Raw genomic sequence first — 17,554 nt, 5'->3', positions numbered from 1 at the left:
ATCCCCGCCGCCGGGCGCAAGGGCGGGTAACGGCCGCACCGGCGGGTAACGCGCACACCGGCGGGTAACGTGCACACCCGCGGGGACGCGCCCGCGGGCCCCGCCGCGCCGCTTGCCCCCCCCGCAGGGCCCCGGCACGGCGCCGCCCGCCCTCCCGCGGCGCTGCCGCTAGCCAATCAGGGCGGCCGCTGCCCGTGACGTGGCAGAGCGGTAGCTGCTGGGGCAGTTTGAAATTTGAGCGGGCGGCGCGGCGCGGGCGGTATGGCTGAGCCGGGGCGGGCCGGCAGCGGGGGCGCCCCGCCGGGGGACGGGCAGACCCCGCCGGGGGAAGGGCAGACCCCGCCGGGGGACGGGCAGACCCCGCCGCCGGAGCGCGCCGGGGCGGCGAAGCCAGGTAGGGGCTGCCGGTGCCGGGCGGCCGCGCCGCGGGGAGGGAGGGCTGGGGCTGCCTAAGCCGGGCGCGCCCCGGCTCCGCCGCCGCTCGGAAGAGCAGGGGCCAGCCGAGACGCCGGAGGGCCGCGGGCACCGCCCGCCCGCTTTGGGGCAGAGCAGGGGCCGGACGGTTTGCCCGGGACGGCTCGGCAGCCTTTGGTCGAAATATGTTGCTTGGAATTGAGACTTCAGGTGTGGAGACTGCGTTAGTTGATCAAAATACAAACAGAATACTTGTACTGAAGAACAGGAAAATACTTAAGAGAAGAAAAGGGCACCTGTGAAAACATGTCTTTAGCTGAGGCTAGTATCTACAGCTTTATTGTGCCTCTTATGTTTCGTTCTTTGCTCACAGTAATCCTGTACGTTATTTTGGATCAGTTGTGTGCAGGATCTGCTGGTTTTATGCATGTTCCAAGGTCATTTGGATTATTGCTTGATATTGCATCTGGGTGATGCAGGCAGTGTACTAGCAAGGCATCGTATGTATATGAATGGTAACGTATTACTTAAAGGTTTTTAGATCCTACATATAGAACAACGTAAATTAGCATGTAACTGCAGCTCAGGACAGCTGGCAATAAATGGGAGATCCTCCTTTGGGACAGGGTAGATACTCTGAAGAAGAGAGCAGGTAATCAAGTAAGATAGTCTCTTCACCAAGGATAAATCAAGCTGTGTTGTAGAAAGCAGGTTCGTGATAGATTTTGGTCTGAACAGGAATTCTTTGGGAATAGAGGAGTGGGTGATGGCTGCATTGAACTGACAGTTTGTTGGGTTTGCTTTGTGCTCACTCCTCCCCAGATCTGCTCCGGGAAGATGATGATTCCTGTAGTGATTATGGCAGTCGTGACAAACCAGGGACTGCTTTAGGAAGGACTGTGCCAGATGGGAATGTGCTTTTTCCAGATATTTTTCATACCGAACATCTTTTGTTTTACGAGCGATTTAAAGCTTACCAGGATTACATCTTGGGTAAGTAACCTCTTAATAGAAAAAGAACACATAGCCAGGTTTCTTCTAGTGAGTGCTTAAATGATCCAATGTAAATGGAGGCAATTCCATATTAAACTATGAGATGCTTTTAATAATGGGGACTAGAACGGATGTGGTGTCCTGCTGTCGCTTATTCTGTAACCTCAGCTGCTTTATCTGTCTGGCGGACCAGGAGGCAATGGTTTTAATGTAAGTAAATAAAATCTGAATAATGAAGGCAAAGGTGCTAATACTGGATTCTGTGCCTTGTTTTGACTGATCTTAATAGAACTGTGCTTTGTGTAATAAGACTGTTTAAGATAAGGCACAGGTTAGCTGCTTAATGCCACTGGCACGGAAACCTTCAGTACCTGGGAGGTTGAGTACTGGATCTCTTCTTCCAGAGAAGCACAGAACAGATGGCTCTCCAGCTCTCTCAGTACTGAGACAGACAGCAAAGATGCTGATGGTTATCATGAGTGAAACAGAATGAAGTCCAGCTTGAGATGTGGTAGAGGACTGTTTCAACTGTGTTGACTTTCATTTTCCAGTGATCTGGAGGACTTTTCTTTCTTTCCTTGCATAAATGTACTGCCTTCAATTTCTTTTTAGCTGACTGCAAAGCTTCTGAAGTGAAAGAATTCACAGCTGAGTACCTGGAGAAGGTCCTTGAACCATCTGGATGGCAGGCAATCTGGCGCACCAATGTGTTTGACGTCCTCGTTGAGGTAAATGGAATGCAGTTGCATAGGCATTTGCCTCCGATTGACATAATTTACCTCTGTAACAGACAGATCATTTATCGATGAAGTTTATGAGCTGGTAGGAAATAGTAATGTTTTCATATCTAATTGCCAGTGATGGCTAGGGCAATAGGAATTTATTCAAAGGGCTCAGTGCTTGAGACTGGAAGGGGAAACGTCAAGTCAGTGCGAGTGAGCCATAAGGAGATCTCTGTGGGCACAGAGGGGAGATAAGTACTTGGTCCAGAGCTGGCTATTGTAATGTAGTCTTTTCAAATATTAGGCTCTAATCATTCGTTGATTTATTTTATTATCAGTAAAATTCTTCCTTTTAACCCGTCTTGGTATTGACAGTAGGTCTTCCACATTGCATACTCCTGTCATAGACCCACTGAGGGTTTGCTGGTTTGGGATACTCCTTTTCTAGGTGTTTCAACGTCCAGGTCATACATCTTTGTGCAAACCTTGGATGTTCAAACTTGCATTTCTGTTACATTTTTGAAGAGGGAAAAACTATAGCCCTCAGCTTTTCAGCCCAATTAGTGACAAAAAGGCTTTCACTGGCCCAGACTAACTTGTTGGATTGTGATTGTTTGTGTCATGTGGGCACTTTGAAAAATTAGTCCCAAAGGAGTTTCTAAGAACTGTAAGGTATTGATTTGTTTGATGCTTTTTCCTGTTTTTTTTTTTTTTTTTTTAAAAAAAAAACCACAAAGAAAACCCAAATAGAGAAGCAACTTATTGGCATTGTATGAGTATTATGAGGGGTTTGGACAAAGTTTGGAGTGTGGAAAAGGCTCTAGATGTATGGTTCTGAGAAGCTTAATTCTGGGGTTCTCGCTTCAGCTGAATAGGTCGCCTTCCTCCGCTGTACCTAAGGTTTGGAGAAACCTGAAGTACTATTTGTTCCAACAGGTGGTTGATGTGGAGTACTCTGCTCTGAAAGCAGTTGTGCAACTGAGTGAGCCTTTCCTGTGTGACTCACGGGATAGCACCTTTACCTTGGAGTGCATGCAGGAGCTCTTGGAGCTGAAGGAGCGTCAGCTACCGCTGCAGGAGCTGTGGGTTGTGTATGACGAGTCAGGGGAGTTTGACCAGACAGCACTAGCTGTAGAGCATGTCAGGTAGGAACATGCTCAAGGTTTAATTTTTGTCTTTAACAATTACACTCTGATGATATTCAGTGGGTGGTCTCTGAGTTCTTGTGGTTATGCTGGCAGCTCCACAAGCCAAGCTTTCCAAAGTCAATCTGATGACTGGTATTATAAGGAAACTGCTCAAAAAGAAAGTCTGTGGTGTCTTCTGCAGCTACAAAGTACATCTAGCTGCATCCTAGTGTCATAATACATAAAACAATGTAAATTGTGCTGCTTTCCCTGTCTTCTCCACCCCAGATTTCCTTGGACTGTATCACCTTGCTTGCTCTAGTGATGTGTTCCTTTCTCTTCTATATCATTTGGGTGGCTTTTTTCCTTTTTCTTTTTTCTGCATTTTGCCTCCTCCCTTATGTTTGCTATTGATTCTTTTGGTGTCCGTTCACAACTTTCTTTTAGTTTCCTTTCTTTGTCATCTCACTGTCTCTTTTCCATCTCCCTTGATTTCATATTGTACATGCTGTTTGAAAGCGATCTACAAATAGGTGGTAGAACTGGATGAAAAAGCTGAAATAGGAGGAATGACCTTCCTGTCTAGAAAATGTGCTGTTTCAGAAGTGGTGGGTGCGGGAGGAAAAGGGGAGAAGAGATATATTCTGTTGTGAATTACTTGGTACAGAGATCTAAGCTTGAACGATGGAGGTGACAAACTCACTGTCAAAAAGAAAGCTTAACTGAAGCATGCTTGGCTAAACCAAACAACTAAAGAGCCTCAGGATCTTAAGAGTGTAACTCTTGTTTGCAAATCCAGCTTTTGCTCTGTTTTGATGAAAGTGGGACTCAGGCTATTATGAATTTTGGATTTAGATACACAAAATAAAAATCTTTATGCAGGTAAACAACAGGCAAGAAAGATAACTTCTCTGTATGTGAAATACTTTACAGGACAGTAAAGTGGAATTAGTGAGAGGTGGTGCTTAGAGATGAATTCTCAAATTGGTCACATTTGTGTTTCCAGTGCTGTCACCTCTGCTTGGGTAAGTGTGGCCTCCTTTGTGTGACTAAATGCTTGCTTTTCTCCAAAAGATTCTTCTACCAGTGCATCTGGAGGACCTGGGATGAGGAGGAGGAGGATGATTTTGATTACTTTGTGCGATGTGTTGAGCCTCGACTGAGACTGTAAGTGTAACACCCTTGATATTACTAGGGTAGACGTGGGAACAGTGATGCGCAACTAGATTTAAAAAACCCAACCCTGGTCACTGGTACATCAAGTGTGTTCTAACAGCATTCGGTGTCTGATGGTCAACATTTTGCATGGAAAGGGGGTGCAACGACTGAGGTTGCAACGACTTCTGAACGTTGTTTCCCTGCACTCGCTGACCTTCCATCAGATGGCACTCCGAACCCAGCTATAGCTGCCCTCGGCTTGGGCTGCACTGTCATCCCAGTTAGAGCTCACCTGGGGTGCTCTGATACCTCTGGGCATAGCGTAACAATCCGAACGGAGCTGAATGTTGCCAAACCCATGTAAATTGGTCATGCTGAAGGAGGAGTGTGTGCATTTCTTTCCCTCGTGGGACTGGTCAGCATTAGGTTATCTGAAGGTGGGCTTTTAATGCTGTCCTGCCATATGGAACTGAAGCAGTGCACGAGGACGCAATCTGGTTATTTTTGAGGCTGCTAAATAACCAAAACACACTGTAAAACGTACCTGGAGCTAATAATTGAAAAGTGATTTTTAGTGTAGTTTTTCCTCTGAGATTTGGCACGCTATCTTTTTCTCAAGTCTTTCATGAGGATTATTTTTCAGTTCCTTTTCTTTACTTATTATAACTTAACCTCATTATTTTCTGGAAGTTTCTGTGTCATTCAGATCAAGGTTTGATAATTTATGATGCTGGGGAGCTACATCAGTATTTATAACCCACCCTGAAATACTATTTAGAATATGGCATTACATGTGCTCGAATATAGAATGTGATTTACAAAGAAAATCAGTATAACTACCTACACTATAAAGGTGGCTGCAGGCCTCTCTTTCAAACAGGACACAATGTGACATTTAAGGACTCTGATATGCCTGTGTTTTTCTGAGATCATACAAATTAGGACGAAGTGTTGTATATGGAAATTGTATGTGTTTTTGAAGTATTTACACTTGTGTGCTCCAGTAAATGGCTGTTCTGTTGAGTTTTTGGAGCCTTATGGAGACTTTGCAGGGGATGAAACCAGAATGAAATGGTGTGCCATGGGATAACTTTTTAATTCTGTGTGTGGCCTTACAGCCAGTTTGGTGAGAATCCAAAATGCTTAAACATCTTCAAGGAGAAAAGTAAATGTTATCCTTTCTTATTCTCCCATACGATGCTTGATACAAAGCCAGTCTGCCAAGTTACACTGATGTTGCTGTTATCTTGTGTTGTGATCTAAGCACTGATGTATCAGCTCAGAAATAACATTAATCTTTAATGCATGGAAACATATGATGCTTTAAACTTTTCAGGTCTCTGGTGTGCTCTGTTTTAATGAGAACAGACAGTATCTTTGCACTGTACATTAGGCTGTACTAGTCTTCTGAGGCAAGTAAAGCTGTATGAACTGTTTAACTAAAGCTTGAAAAAACACATAGTTTTATGTGCTTTCATAGCGATCAGTTGTAAAATGTGCGGCATGCATTTTGGGGCCAAATTATGTACAATGTTGTTTCCTTCAAATATTTAATATTACTATATTGCTATAAAATCTTCTGATGCTAATCATGCTGCACTGACTAACTCTGTTGCCTCTGAGAACCCTATTGCCAAAACTTTGTGAGGCTCTATTTCTGTACGCTCTGTTTATTGTAACTATATAGATACTGACTGCTCTGACTACAAATTTTCTTGCTCTTTGCAGCATGTGCACCCTTTAAGGAGCCTCTGAAAATTGAGGGAATATCTTTGCTCTTATTTCATGTGCCCTCTTGAATAGAGCTATTTATACTATGTTCAGCTGGTTCCCTACAAAAATGGTGTGAGATAATTAAATCTTGTTTTAATTGTATCATTAATTGCTGTCCAGTTTTTTTGTTGTGATCATAATTGGTCCCATGTGATTGGCCCTGGATTTCATGACACTGTCTAGCTGGCAAATATCCTCATCTTTCTGACTGTGGCAATGCAGCTTTGGGCTGTATTTTCTGGCCTGCATTTTCTTTTGTAGAGGATGCTCTTGGGATGGTGCAAACTTTTTACAATGCAGTGCCTTCACATCTTCACCTGGTGCTGGTAATACCTTTCTTATACATTCTGCATTTTTGTGCAGGTAATTGGTTAGACTGTTGATGATAGAGACTTCACATTATAGGATTTTTCTTCTATTTCAGATACAATTTTCTCAGTGTTTCTAATAAATGCTTAAAAATAGACTAATTTTTATATCAAATTACTTCCTAAATTCTTACTCTTTTTTTGAGTTGCTGTGCTTATGCCTTTGTTTCAGAATGCATTTCTGATAACTGTGTATAATCTTCCAAGGTAGGTGGACAACTATTTAGAAAGGGAGTATGTTTGTGTCTGTTCAGATTTCTGGTTTTGCTACTTTGGGAAAAAAAAAAATTGAGCAGTGTTGATACAGACTGCAGAGAATCTTGATTAAAGCACCGAAGCAGAACTCTTCGGGTTCTCTCTGGGTTTATATTTGATCTTTCAAAATTTTAGATGTGAAATATAGTGACCTCTTGCTCTGAATTGCAGGCATTATGACATCATTGAACACCGTGTGCCTTCTGGGCTTGCAGCTGATTACCAGAACTTGTTGTCTCAATGTGAAGAGCTTTACAGGAAGTTTATAGATGTGAGGAACAGCATATCAAGCAGTGATTCGGACTCAGAAGAAGAAAATGTCTCCATGGTGGAAGGACTAAAATTGTATGAGAAAATAGAGCACTTAAAACAAAAGCTAAAACTAATTGAGAATCCGCTGCTGAGGTACCTTGGTTTTGGGCAAGGAGGAGGGCCATATAGGAGGCTACGTGTACGTTCCTTATTGAAGAAAGAGCTGATGGCTTTGTTGCTCTTGTTTTAGGTATGTGTTTGGTTACCAGAAACACAGCGGTTCCCAAGCTAAAGGGCTGAGACCAACAGGTACCAAGGTCATTCATGTTGTATCCTCAGTCATGGTGGCAAGTTTGCTGCAGTCATTGCTAAGGGACAAACTTTGCCCTGAATCTTGTGGTGAAGAACTAGAAATACAGGTATGGCAACAGGAATTGTCTGTCTGCTAATACTTTTCTTCCACCTTGTTTTTTGAGGAGAAAATAAGTTTATCAAGTGCAAGATACTATGTTTGCACAGTGTTATTTTTTTTTTGTCAGTTCAAAAAAAGCACTGTAATTTAAACAGTGAGTGGTGAGACTGGATGATACAAGTAATTTCTTTAATTCATTTGTGTCTGAGTACTCCATACAAGCAGTTTCCTTCCTGTGTGTAGGAAATGAGATAAACTTTCTGTAATAATTACTTTACTGTGTTTCATTGTACAATACTTACATTTAGTCTTGAAATACTTGTGTCTCTTGATGCTACTGATAATGATCTAGAATTGGAAGAGAGAAATGTCATTCTGTTGCTTTAGTACTGTGTAGGAGATACATTAAGTTTTAGTGAATTCAGACGGGACTTGCTACTTCAACAGTTAAGAGCAGTTTGGATTCCTTGGGCCCAAATTAAATTGCTGGCTGTATTCTGATCAAGTTCATGAATTACAGATGGCCAAAATGGAGCCACAGGGAAGATCTGGGATTAACTTTTGGGCTATAAATCAGGTTTTCTGATTTGGCAATTGAGAAATGCTCTCACTATACTTACCCTGGAATTTGCTGGGAAGCAATAAATGTGCAGTTTTTCTGTTCTTTCTGTTATTCTTCAATACAGAATCCCCCAGTAATAGTTGTGAAGGATATTAGCCTGCCCTTTTTAGACAATAAAAAGGACCATGTGGTCCCCATGTTTGCCACAGTAATATCTAAACTCTATTTTGGGGTGACTTGCACCAGGACCCCCGAAGGGTTATGTCAGTGTTCAGGCCAGCTCAAATATAGTCGCTGAGTTGTTTGTGTTTCCCTTAATTTTCTTTACCTTCTGTCATCTATTTCTTCAGTCATTCATGGCAAGGCACTTGAGGCACAATTCAGATGTTGGCCTGTAACCAAGGCCATATTGAGGTTGCCTTTCTGGTGCATATGCTCTTCGATCTGTGTCTCTGCCCCAGTTTTCTCATGGGGGAATGGACATGACACAAACATCAAAGGAATGTTTTAAGGCTGTTTTTGTCCGTAGTGCTATGATTCTTGAATTCAAAGTAGAAATTGTGTATTATTGGTGCCATTAAAAAGGGTTTCTTCCAAGCAAAACCAACAACACTTAATTGAAAAGCAAAGCTTTAAGGGCATAAATGCATTCCATTTTTTATAGTGTTCTTCAGGAGCTGATTGTGTGTTTGTCTTTCACAGTTTCACAATGATCCGCTGACAGCTGTAAATGCCTGTTACGAAGGAGACAGTGTCATCATCTGTCCTGGTCGTTATGTTGTAGATGGCATGTTCTGCATTGCTGATTCAGTTGAACTAGAAGGTAGAAGGTTTGCTAGCTTAAAGGTCCTTAAAATGAAGTGAACTGAGTGTCTTTAACTCTGCATAAGGATTTACTTTTTGCAGAGTTTGTTGGGAATATTTGATTTTTTTCTTCAAAGCGTTCCTATTTCTGCATGTGTAGTCATATCTAATGCGGCATGGAGTAAGCTGTTTCATTAGGCATAGTTGCTTCTACAAATAAACTGCAAATGTTGCTGATTAATAGCAAATTCATCATTTCTTCCTAACTATTTGTCTAGATAAATTCTGATTATACAGATAGTAGAGAGGATTCAACAGAAACATGAGGGACTTGCTGATTTTTTTTTTTTTTTTTTTTGGTAATCTAAGAAGCACAATAGTTTTTCTGAGAGGCTTCAGTTTTTACAGCTGGTAACTTAAAAGTGCTTGAGAGCTGCCCTTGTTCTTTGCATGTCTTAATCTATTTCAGAGGTATGCTCTGAGTCTCATTACCAGTATAGCACTGGTGAATGCAGAGAGGAAGAGCCAAGTGCTATTAGAACCTGGCTTATGGCCCTTTTTGCGTGACAGCGATGGGGGGTCGGGGTGGCTACCAGTGTCAAGCCGCATTATGCGAGGTGCATGGGTAGAGGAGGGAGCTGTTGACTTAACATGTACTTTTTCCTGTAGAAACAGACATAGCATGCACAATTCCATTTTTCTTTCAAATTATGTGTTTTAAATACTTCTGCCTTGTCTAAGATATGTTGCTATCTCTTCCTTGTGATTCTTGATTTCTCAGTGTAATTCCTCTGCTTTAGGCATGCACACTCTGCTGCAGTGTAAGTCTCTGTATCACTAGGGCTTGTGCAGCTGTTCAGATACTTATTTGGCTGCATTTTTGTCTTGTCAAAATTACTTAATGGGAAGAAGGCTGGGAGTTTAATTTCCTGCTGTTCTGGACTTTTTCTTGCCCTTGTTTTATAAGTGTCATTTTCTTTCTTGCCCTTCTCTTGTGTGTGTGTGTTTTACATAGATACGCGTGCTGATAGACAATGCACCTGCAGGATGAAGGACCTCAAAGTGCTTTATTTATCTGCAAGAATGTCATTGTGCTAAAATTGTGTGGGGTGGTTTTTATTGCTTTTCTAGCTTTAAGGAAAAAGTAATACAAATAGTGCAATAGCACATCTATTAAAGGATGAGCTGCTCTATTTTAAGGAGCAAGGCATATAAATATGTATCTTTAGTGTGAACCACTCTCTAAATAATGGGTACATGTCAGGGTATTTAATCTTCTTATACGGACTGCTGTTAGAGAAGTTTTTATAGCAATAGTAGTGGCCAAAAGTGTTTGAAGTAGGAGCATCAAGAAAGATTTTGCTGGCACTCATCTGAGCAGCTGGCGGTTTTGGTGGCCTTCTTGGGATGAAGGGGTGACTTAACAAAGATATAATGTCACTTTGCTTAGTAGAGGTTTTATTTTTTTCAAGCCACTGTACAAGTAAGTAGTAAGGTTGAAAGTAAGAGGATTAGTAAGTCAGGGATAAAAAACTGACAAGAACTAAATAAGGTTAAGCAGTAGCAGCTGCAGGAAATCATGGTAAAGGTAACGTTAACACGTGGCAAAAACGTGTAGCAAAGGCACCTAAGAACTTTCCTTCTGCTTGTACGGTGGTTGTTCAAGCTGGATGGGAACCTGTAGCATCAGCCCATCTAGTATCTGTGATCAGTGTTAATGGATGAGAAATACCTTTAGCTCCTGTGGAGTCACTTGGCTTATGGGCAGGTTGTTGAGCCACGTTGTGTGTTGTACACCACTTGATAGCAGGTGGATCTTTCCTTCTCTATTCCTTGTCTTGTCGCTGGCTTCCTTCTTACTAGAGCTGCTGCTTCAGAGGTGAAGTGTAAAGCAAGCTAAAAGCATGGTTAGAAAAATGACAGGCAGTCTGTAGGACAATTAATTATTCCCAAAACTCTTGCCTTGGATAATAACCCCTTTCTGTAGTGGGGTGAAGTTAAACTACATCTGCCATTGCTGTCCTGTGGTGTTCTCTTTTGACGTACTGGAAGTAAACTGCCCCATGCCACCTCCCCTCCAGGGGTGACTGTAAATCAGTAGCAGGTGGGAAAAGATTTCTAGCTAGTATAGTGTGCTGAAGTATCAATCACTTAACTTTGCATTAAATCTGCCGTCTTTAATTCTGCCAACTCTTGTTCAAAGGTTTTTTTTCTTTTTTAACCTTTCCACTTGCACATTAGAGTATTTATTTATGTACTTGGTTAAAAGCTAGCATCCTGCTCAGGCACTTCTTATCTGAGTTTGTGTGTGCTTTCAGGAAATGGTAGGACTCACGCTGCTTTAATAGATGTTGCATTATTGCTTTCCTTATCATGATTCTTGTCAGTGACAAGCAATAAAAGCTTTACATGCTCATAACTTCCCCTGTAAGTGGTTGAATGCTGACAACTGTGGATGGCTTAGTAAATCAATGTTGTCATATGCTTGTGAAAGTTTCTTTTTAATCTGGAAGCCCATGTAACACAAGAACATTAAATTTTGACCCAAGTTTCATTTAAATCGGGAAGTTGAGTGAAGCTTACTAGCAATATCAAGTCCTCTGCACTTGCTTCCTTGTGTTGTGGAAGTGACTGCTCCCCTCCCGCTGGCCCCGTGCTCCTTGGAACCTCAGCCTGCTCTAGTCAACTGTACTTTGAAAGCAGGCTGCAGATGCTTGTGTGTCCTTGGTTACTGCATCACCCTGCTCTGTTGTAACTTTTGGGAGTAGGAACTTTGGCCTTGGCAAAGGTGAGCTCACTTAAGCTTTTGCTCAGCTGTCTAAAATAACTTTGCATTTTGTTGTGTGTCATTCAAGTAAGGTAACTTTTGAGTTTGGTTTTGAGTGCCTGAACCTTGGTTCAGAGAGCATGTAAGGTGTAGCTTCACCACTGGGTGGAAAATCCCATTCAAGGTATTAGACTTCAAGTTTTAAACCTCTGTATTTAGTTTAAATGTCTACTATATACTGAGCACCTGACTGTTACCAGTTATTCATCAAACTTGCATCTTTCATCTCTGCTTTAAGGCTATGGCCTGCCAGATGATATTGTGATAGAAAAACGAGGGAAAGGAGACAACTTTGTTGACTGTACAGGAGCCAATATAAAGATCTCCAGTTTGAAGTTAGTACAACATGATGCTGTGGAGGGGATTTTAAGTAAGTATAAAAGCATCTTTACCTTCTTGTGAATCTTTCACAATTTACTGTTAGAATTAAAGCCGAGACCTAGTGTTGGAGTTCACTAGTTGTAACGAAGTATTGTAGAGAGGAGCCCTACAGGTATAAATATCAATGCTTCCCCATTTTTTTAACTTGCTAATAATGTGGACATCAAAATAATTTCTACTCTTTTTACTTTAAAGTTATTGTAGCTCTTGTGTTCTATTCTCATACTCTGAGAAGATCATTTTACTTGATCATTTTTCTGCTGTTGAGGCAACCTGACTGACTGCTGCACAGCTGGTGTCAGGCTACCTGGAAATGGAAATAATTCCTTTTTCCACAGAAGAACCACCATGGCAATATTCAGCTGTAGCTGAACCCAGCCAGCTCTCCACTGAGGAATGGCATATGCTATAGAAATAGTGTGGAACTTTGCTGACAACACATTCAAACTGAGGTTCAAATAATCCTAAGTTGTATCTAATGAGTTTGTTGGCCATGGACTTCTGTCTTTGCAGAAGGTGCTAGTTAATACTTTGCCTCAACAGACATTTGGTTCTAAACATGTTAAATTGTTTATTAACACCTGTATACATGTATTTAGTATCTTTAAATCAAAAGTCTCTTAGGAATGTAATGAATAGTTGTCGATTTCCATAAAAAAAGCCAGAAAGACAAAAAACTTCTAAGACAAATCTTTGGTCAGTGCTCCCTAGCAGCAGTGTTTCTGCTTATACCAGAAAAATAGCATAAGTTCAAACTATGCATGAGCAAATCATTAAAATTAATCCAAAGTGGATAAAGTTAAAATAGTGATTTTATCACACTGCAAAAATGCTACAAGTCCACCTGTCTGTAGGAGGGGTTTGCCTTTGCATAACTGATTCATTTAACAATGTTTTCTGTGTGTGTAGATGTCCATCATGGGAAAACCACCCTGGAGAATTGTGTGTTACAATGTGAAACTACAGGCGTAACAGTACGGACATCAGCTGAGCTAGTAATGAAAAAGTCAGATCTGTATGGTGCCAAGGTACAAGCAAATTCTTGACTCTGACTTATTTCTGAAATTAAAATAAAGGTTTCTGCTTGGAAATAATGCCATCCAGAACAGGGTGACTTCTGTTGCTCCTGGGAGAACCTTTACAAATTCATTTTGGACAGCTACATGTTATTGAGTTTCAGAGATTAGTCCCAAGGGTCTTGTAGCCATCAATAATATCTAGTGAAGTGTCTCATGCTGATTTCTGTGTGATGATATGAAAATGATGTAGTAACAGGGGACATCTGTGAAATAATCGTTGCTGTATTGCTGGACTGATTCATGTCCTGGAATACTTTTACAGTAATCTTCTGTTTTCTCTGCCCATAAATAATATTTCTCATTAAATGTTGCATTTGTTCTAAAAATTAAATGCCCTTTTTGGACACCTTGTCCATTGATCCTTACAGAAGGATGATGAACACAGAAATGAACTCTTGATTAGGATGTTTTGAAGAATGATGGGGCTTTGAATGTTGTAAAGAATGAGAAAGTAATGCAAGGCTGTGCAGTTACTCTTTACCAGAGCTTTTGTGGACTGGTGGCAATAATATTATCCATGGGGCCTCAACCTTGAGTATTGCCGCTCAAGTTGGTTAACAAAGCTGTAAAGCTGGAATGGTAACACAATTCTGCTTTGCACGAACTGGTAGATAAACACAAAGATCTGTAACGGAGTTGTCAGATTAAATTGGAAATGGGCCTGAACTATTTGTGAACTGCCATCAATTTTATCTTGTAGGGTGCTGGTGTGGAAATATATCCAGGTAGTACGTGTACCGTGTTAGACAGTGGCATACACCACTGCAAGGAGGGAATACTTATAAAGGTCAGTTCAAGGCAGAATGTACTTGTTTTTGAAAAGCTTATAGCTGCTAGAATTAATGCAAATAACCTTGGTGGCTTGTCACCTTGCTGCTTTATGGTAGAACTCTTCTGTTGCGTATGATGCTAACAGTACTTGTTTGCCTTTGCTTGATCCACTGAAGCAGTATACTTGTTTTATTTCTTTATTTCATCGGCAAATAATAAAATTCTAGCCAATACATAGAACTGATTCTACCTCGAACTGGAATGTTTTGCACCCCTTTAGCTGGACATAACATGTTGGATTTCTGTTTCTTTGCTGTAGAACTTCTTAGATGAACATTACGACATCCCTAAGATAACCATGGTCAATAATATGATTCATAATAATGAAGGATATGGTGTAGTCCTGGTCAGACCAGCAATGCCCTCTGATGTAAAGGATACTTCAGCAGAGATAACAAAAGGTATTTTTCTCTTCCTTTTTTTAGGAGAAAAAACTCCTAAAACTACCCAGTTTTTGGATTGTATAATTCATAATCAAGTCTCTTAAATTTTCTAATAATGTCTAGATTGATTTAGCTGAAATAATTATTCATAACTCTCAGAACACTGGAAATTCCTAAAGGGTTAACTTGCTGCAGAGAAACTGTGAATGTCTGTGCTTCGTGGCGTGTTTACGTACTTCCACTGTAAAGTCCTTATGCACATGGTCTGTGCTCCCTGCTAGGCAGAGCCTGTATGTCTGTATGGCCTCCTTGGGTCATACAGAAACAAGAGTGTGACCAGCGAAATAGCAGACATGGCTTCTCTTACAGCTGTTCTGGTTCATGATAATTCCCTGCTAATTTCTTCTTTTGTGCATTAGAGCTGAGACGCGCTCCCATGCAGAATTTTTTCTCCGCAGTAGATAAAATGGCAAATGATAAAATAAGACATTATATAGAAATATATAATTTTTATTCAAGAAGTCACTAAGTGTAACGTGTAAACCCACTGCAATTTTCTCTAGTATCGCTATCACTTGACAACTTGAAGTCATCTCAAGAATAAACCTTTTTCTCAAGCATCTTGTGGTGCATTTGGGATATGTGCCTGTCACTAAGCAGTTATCCAAAAAGTGAGTGGGGTGAAGTGAAAATGTTCAGACTCAAGAAAACTTTTAAGTCCAGGAATTTTAAATGATTTGGCTGTTTTGTGTGACTGTTGATGACATTCTTATTGTTTCCTGACCTAGGGAATACGGAGCCTACCCAGTCAGGTGTTGGGACAGCCCGTGTAGAGGGCTTGAGGCAAGGACTACCAGAATGTATAACTGATGAGCTGGAGCTCTATGAGCAAGCTGAGATTTCTGAACAAACTGAAGGCAACTATGAAATTGCAAATGAACTTGGGGCTACTTCTGCAAAGAAGAGCCAGATGCTCAAGAAAAGACTGAGTGAACTGGGAATCACAGAAGCCGATGAAAACTTAATGTCACAGGAAATGTTTGTTTCTATTGTGGGCAATCAGTTCAAATGGAATGGGAAAGGAAGTTTTGGTACATTTATTTTCTGACTGTCCTGACTCCTAATGGCATTGCAATAGAAGATTTGCACAAGCTATTATTTTCACTGCTGCTTTTCAAGGAGTTAACCTGTTCCATTAGCCTTCCATAATGTTACTGGGATGTGACAAATATTTATTAATAGTATATATATTGCATGTGGAAACTTTGCTTCCTTGCTGCATACTATGGATAGCGTGGTAGAAAACAGAACTCTAGCTTGAAGACTGCATGTATTCTGCTAATCTATGTGTTGCTTCTTTGCTAGCTCTCTGATGAGTCTTTTTTTAGTGTATTTATTTAACTTTTTATTGTAAAAAAAAAAAATCTTCAAAGAAAGAAAATATAGATATGGCTCATCATGGAAAAGTGGGCAACAGATGTGCAGCAATTAGTAGTACATATCCCTCCGTATTTTTTTAAAGTGTCGTTAGTCTGTGGCTGACTCCTATAAGCGATTGGCATGCTTAATTTTTTACATTAAACAGAAGCTAGTGAAATGCTATTCCTTGGGAATGTAGTGTTTGGCTGCCATATTTCATACTTGAAGTATTTTCTAGAAAACATTTGGAAGGGTAGTATCATTCAGTCTTCTGTGTCTTTTTGTGCCCAGCTGTTTACTTCCAACAGCTACCGGTGCTTGTGCACCTTTTTCTTAGGGAGGGCAGCATCTAACTAAACTCCGTTAATCTGAATAAAGAGAAATTAAAATAGATGTGTCTCTGTCTGTTAGCGGCATTCATACTGTACTTTTCGGTGCATTATTCTGAAATTTTGAAAACTATGCCATTTGTAGCAGCTGAGGTTTTGGAAATGAATGGAAAATTTAAAAAATTACTTTCCATTGAAATCTTATCAACCTACAGCTGTGAAACATTCAGTACTTGAGGGAAAAATTGGAAGGACTGCCTGATTGAGGAGGACTCCTCAGTGCCTATTATTATTATTATTTTAATTACAAATCTAGATGCTGCCTTCAAACTTTTGTACTAAGAGTTGTAGGTCAGTTTTTGAACCAGTGGGTGAAATGTATGTAGGAAAATAACACCCAAGTGATCCAGGATGTCCTATGAAACACAATCGGCTGTTAAGAGGGTGTTAAGAAGGGAAAAGCATGTTGCTGGCAAATTGACTTTGGAATAATTTCTGAAAGTAGCTTAGCAGGTGTCTGCCTTCGCTAGAAATGAATGCGTTGCCTGGAAGTGGATGTGAATAGTCTGATCCAGATTTTCCATTCTAGCATTCTTAAATTGAAATGACAATCAAAATTCACTTCAGTGCGTGATTTGTTTTAGTGTGAGCAGCTGATGGAAAGGAAAAGAGGAAGGTGTAATTTACATGCATTTGTTTTCCATTCTGTGAACCACAGGATCTATTGCAGCTTTTCTAGCCCACTGCTTCTGTTCTCATTCTGCTCAGGACGCTCTACTTCAGGACTAAACCGCGTTTTGATGAATATGAATGCCATTGCAGTATCTCAACATGCACAAACCCATACGTGTTTGCCACTTAGTGATTTTTAAAGAAATAATTGAGTCAAGTGAAAGCCTAATGCTAAGACTGGCAGTAGTTTAGTATCTTAAGCTATTCATCAGGTCACATGCCATGTTTCATGCTTTGATGTTATGCCTTTATTTCCTGAGTGTAATCCTTATTAAAGGACTGGGGCTAAAAACTAATTTTGTGGTTCTTTCCTCTCATCTTTTCAAATCATAATTCTCCTGAGCAAGCTGCCTTTGTGGTGTGTAGGTAGCGATTCTTTCCCATGCACTTCAGTTTGAGCCTGCCTTACCTCTTGACAGCCTCTTATCTCCCTTTTTGAAAATTCAGCTTTACGTTTATGAAGATAACAAAAAAAGCGTAACTATTCTGCTTTCAATACCAACAGTTTTGCCCGTTCCTGTGCCAGATGCCAATGGTGATTCTATTGTGCAGGTTGTCAGTAGGTCAAGGAGCAAAATGAGGCTGCTAGTACAGCTTCCAGCAGTTTCCTTCGTGCAGGAGCTGTATGATAAAGTTGTGGTTAAATTTTGGTGACACTTGAGCCTCACGGGGGCTAAGCTTTTGAATACTCATCTCGGAGTTTTGTCCTCCCAATCACTTATGTTAGTGATAA

The 17,554-nt window shown here is 40.8% G+C and overlaps 1 protein-coding gene across 1 annotated transcript; it reads left to right on the top strand.

The window, feature by feature from the left end:
* Positions 1-261: 261 nt before the first annotated feature.
* On the top strand, positions 262-17,117 carry SHCBP1 (SHC binding and spindle associated 1). The gene is made up of 13 exons (XM_037409445.1): positions 262-394; positions 1,237-1,407; positions 2,020-2,135; positions 3,066-3,274; positions 4,331-4,423; positions 6,982-7,215; positions 7,313-7,481; positions 8,739-8,859; positions 11,906-12,037; positions 12,958-13,076; positions 13,828-13,914; positions 14,218-14,359; positions 15,130-17,117. The coding sequence occupies exons 1-13, from the start codon at positions 262-264 to the stop codon at positions 15,447-15,449; spliced, it is 2,046 nt and encodes a 681-aa protein (XP_037265342.1). The 3' UTR covers positions 15,450-17,117.
* Positions 17,118-17,554: the final 437 nt, after the last annotated feature.

Source organism: Falco rusticolus, chromosome 15 (genome assembly GCF_015220075.1).
Source record: "Falco rusticolus isolate bFalRus1 chromosome 15, bFalRus1.pri, whole genome shotgun sequence".
NCBI lineage: Eukaryota > Metazoa > Chordata > Aves > Falconiformes > Falconidae > Falco > Falco rusticolus.
Note: the sequence above shows the minus strand (reverse complement) of the source record. Positions and strands in the feature narration are given on the sequence as shown.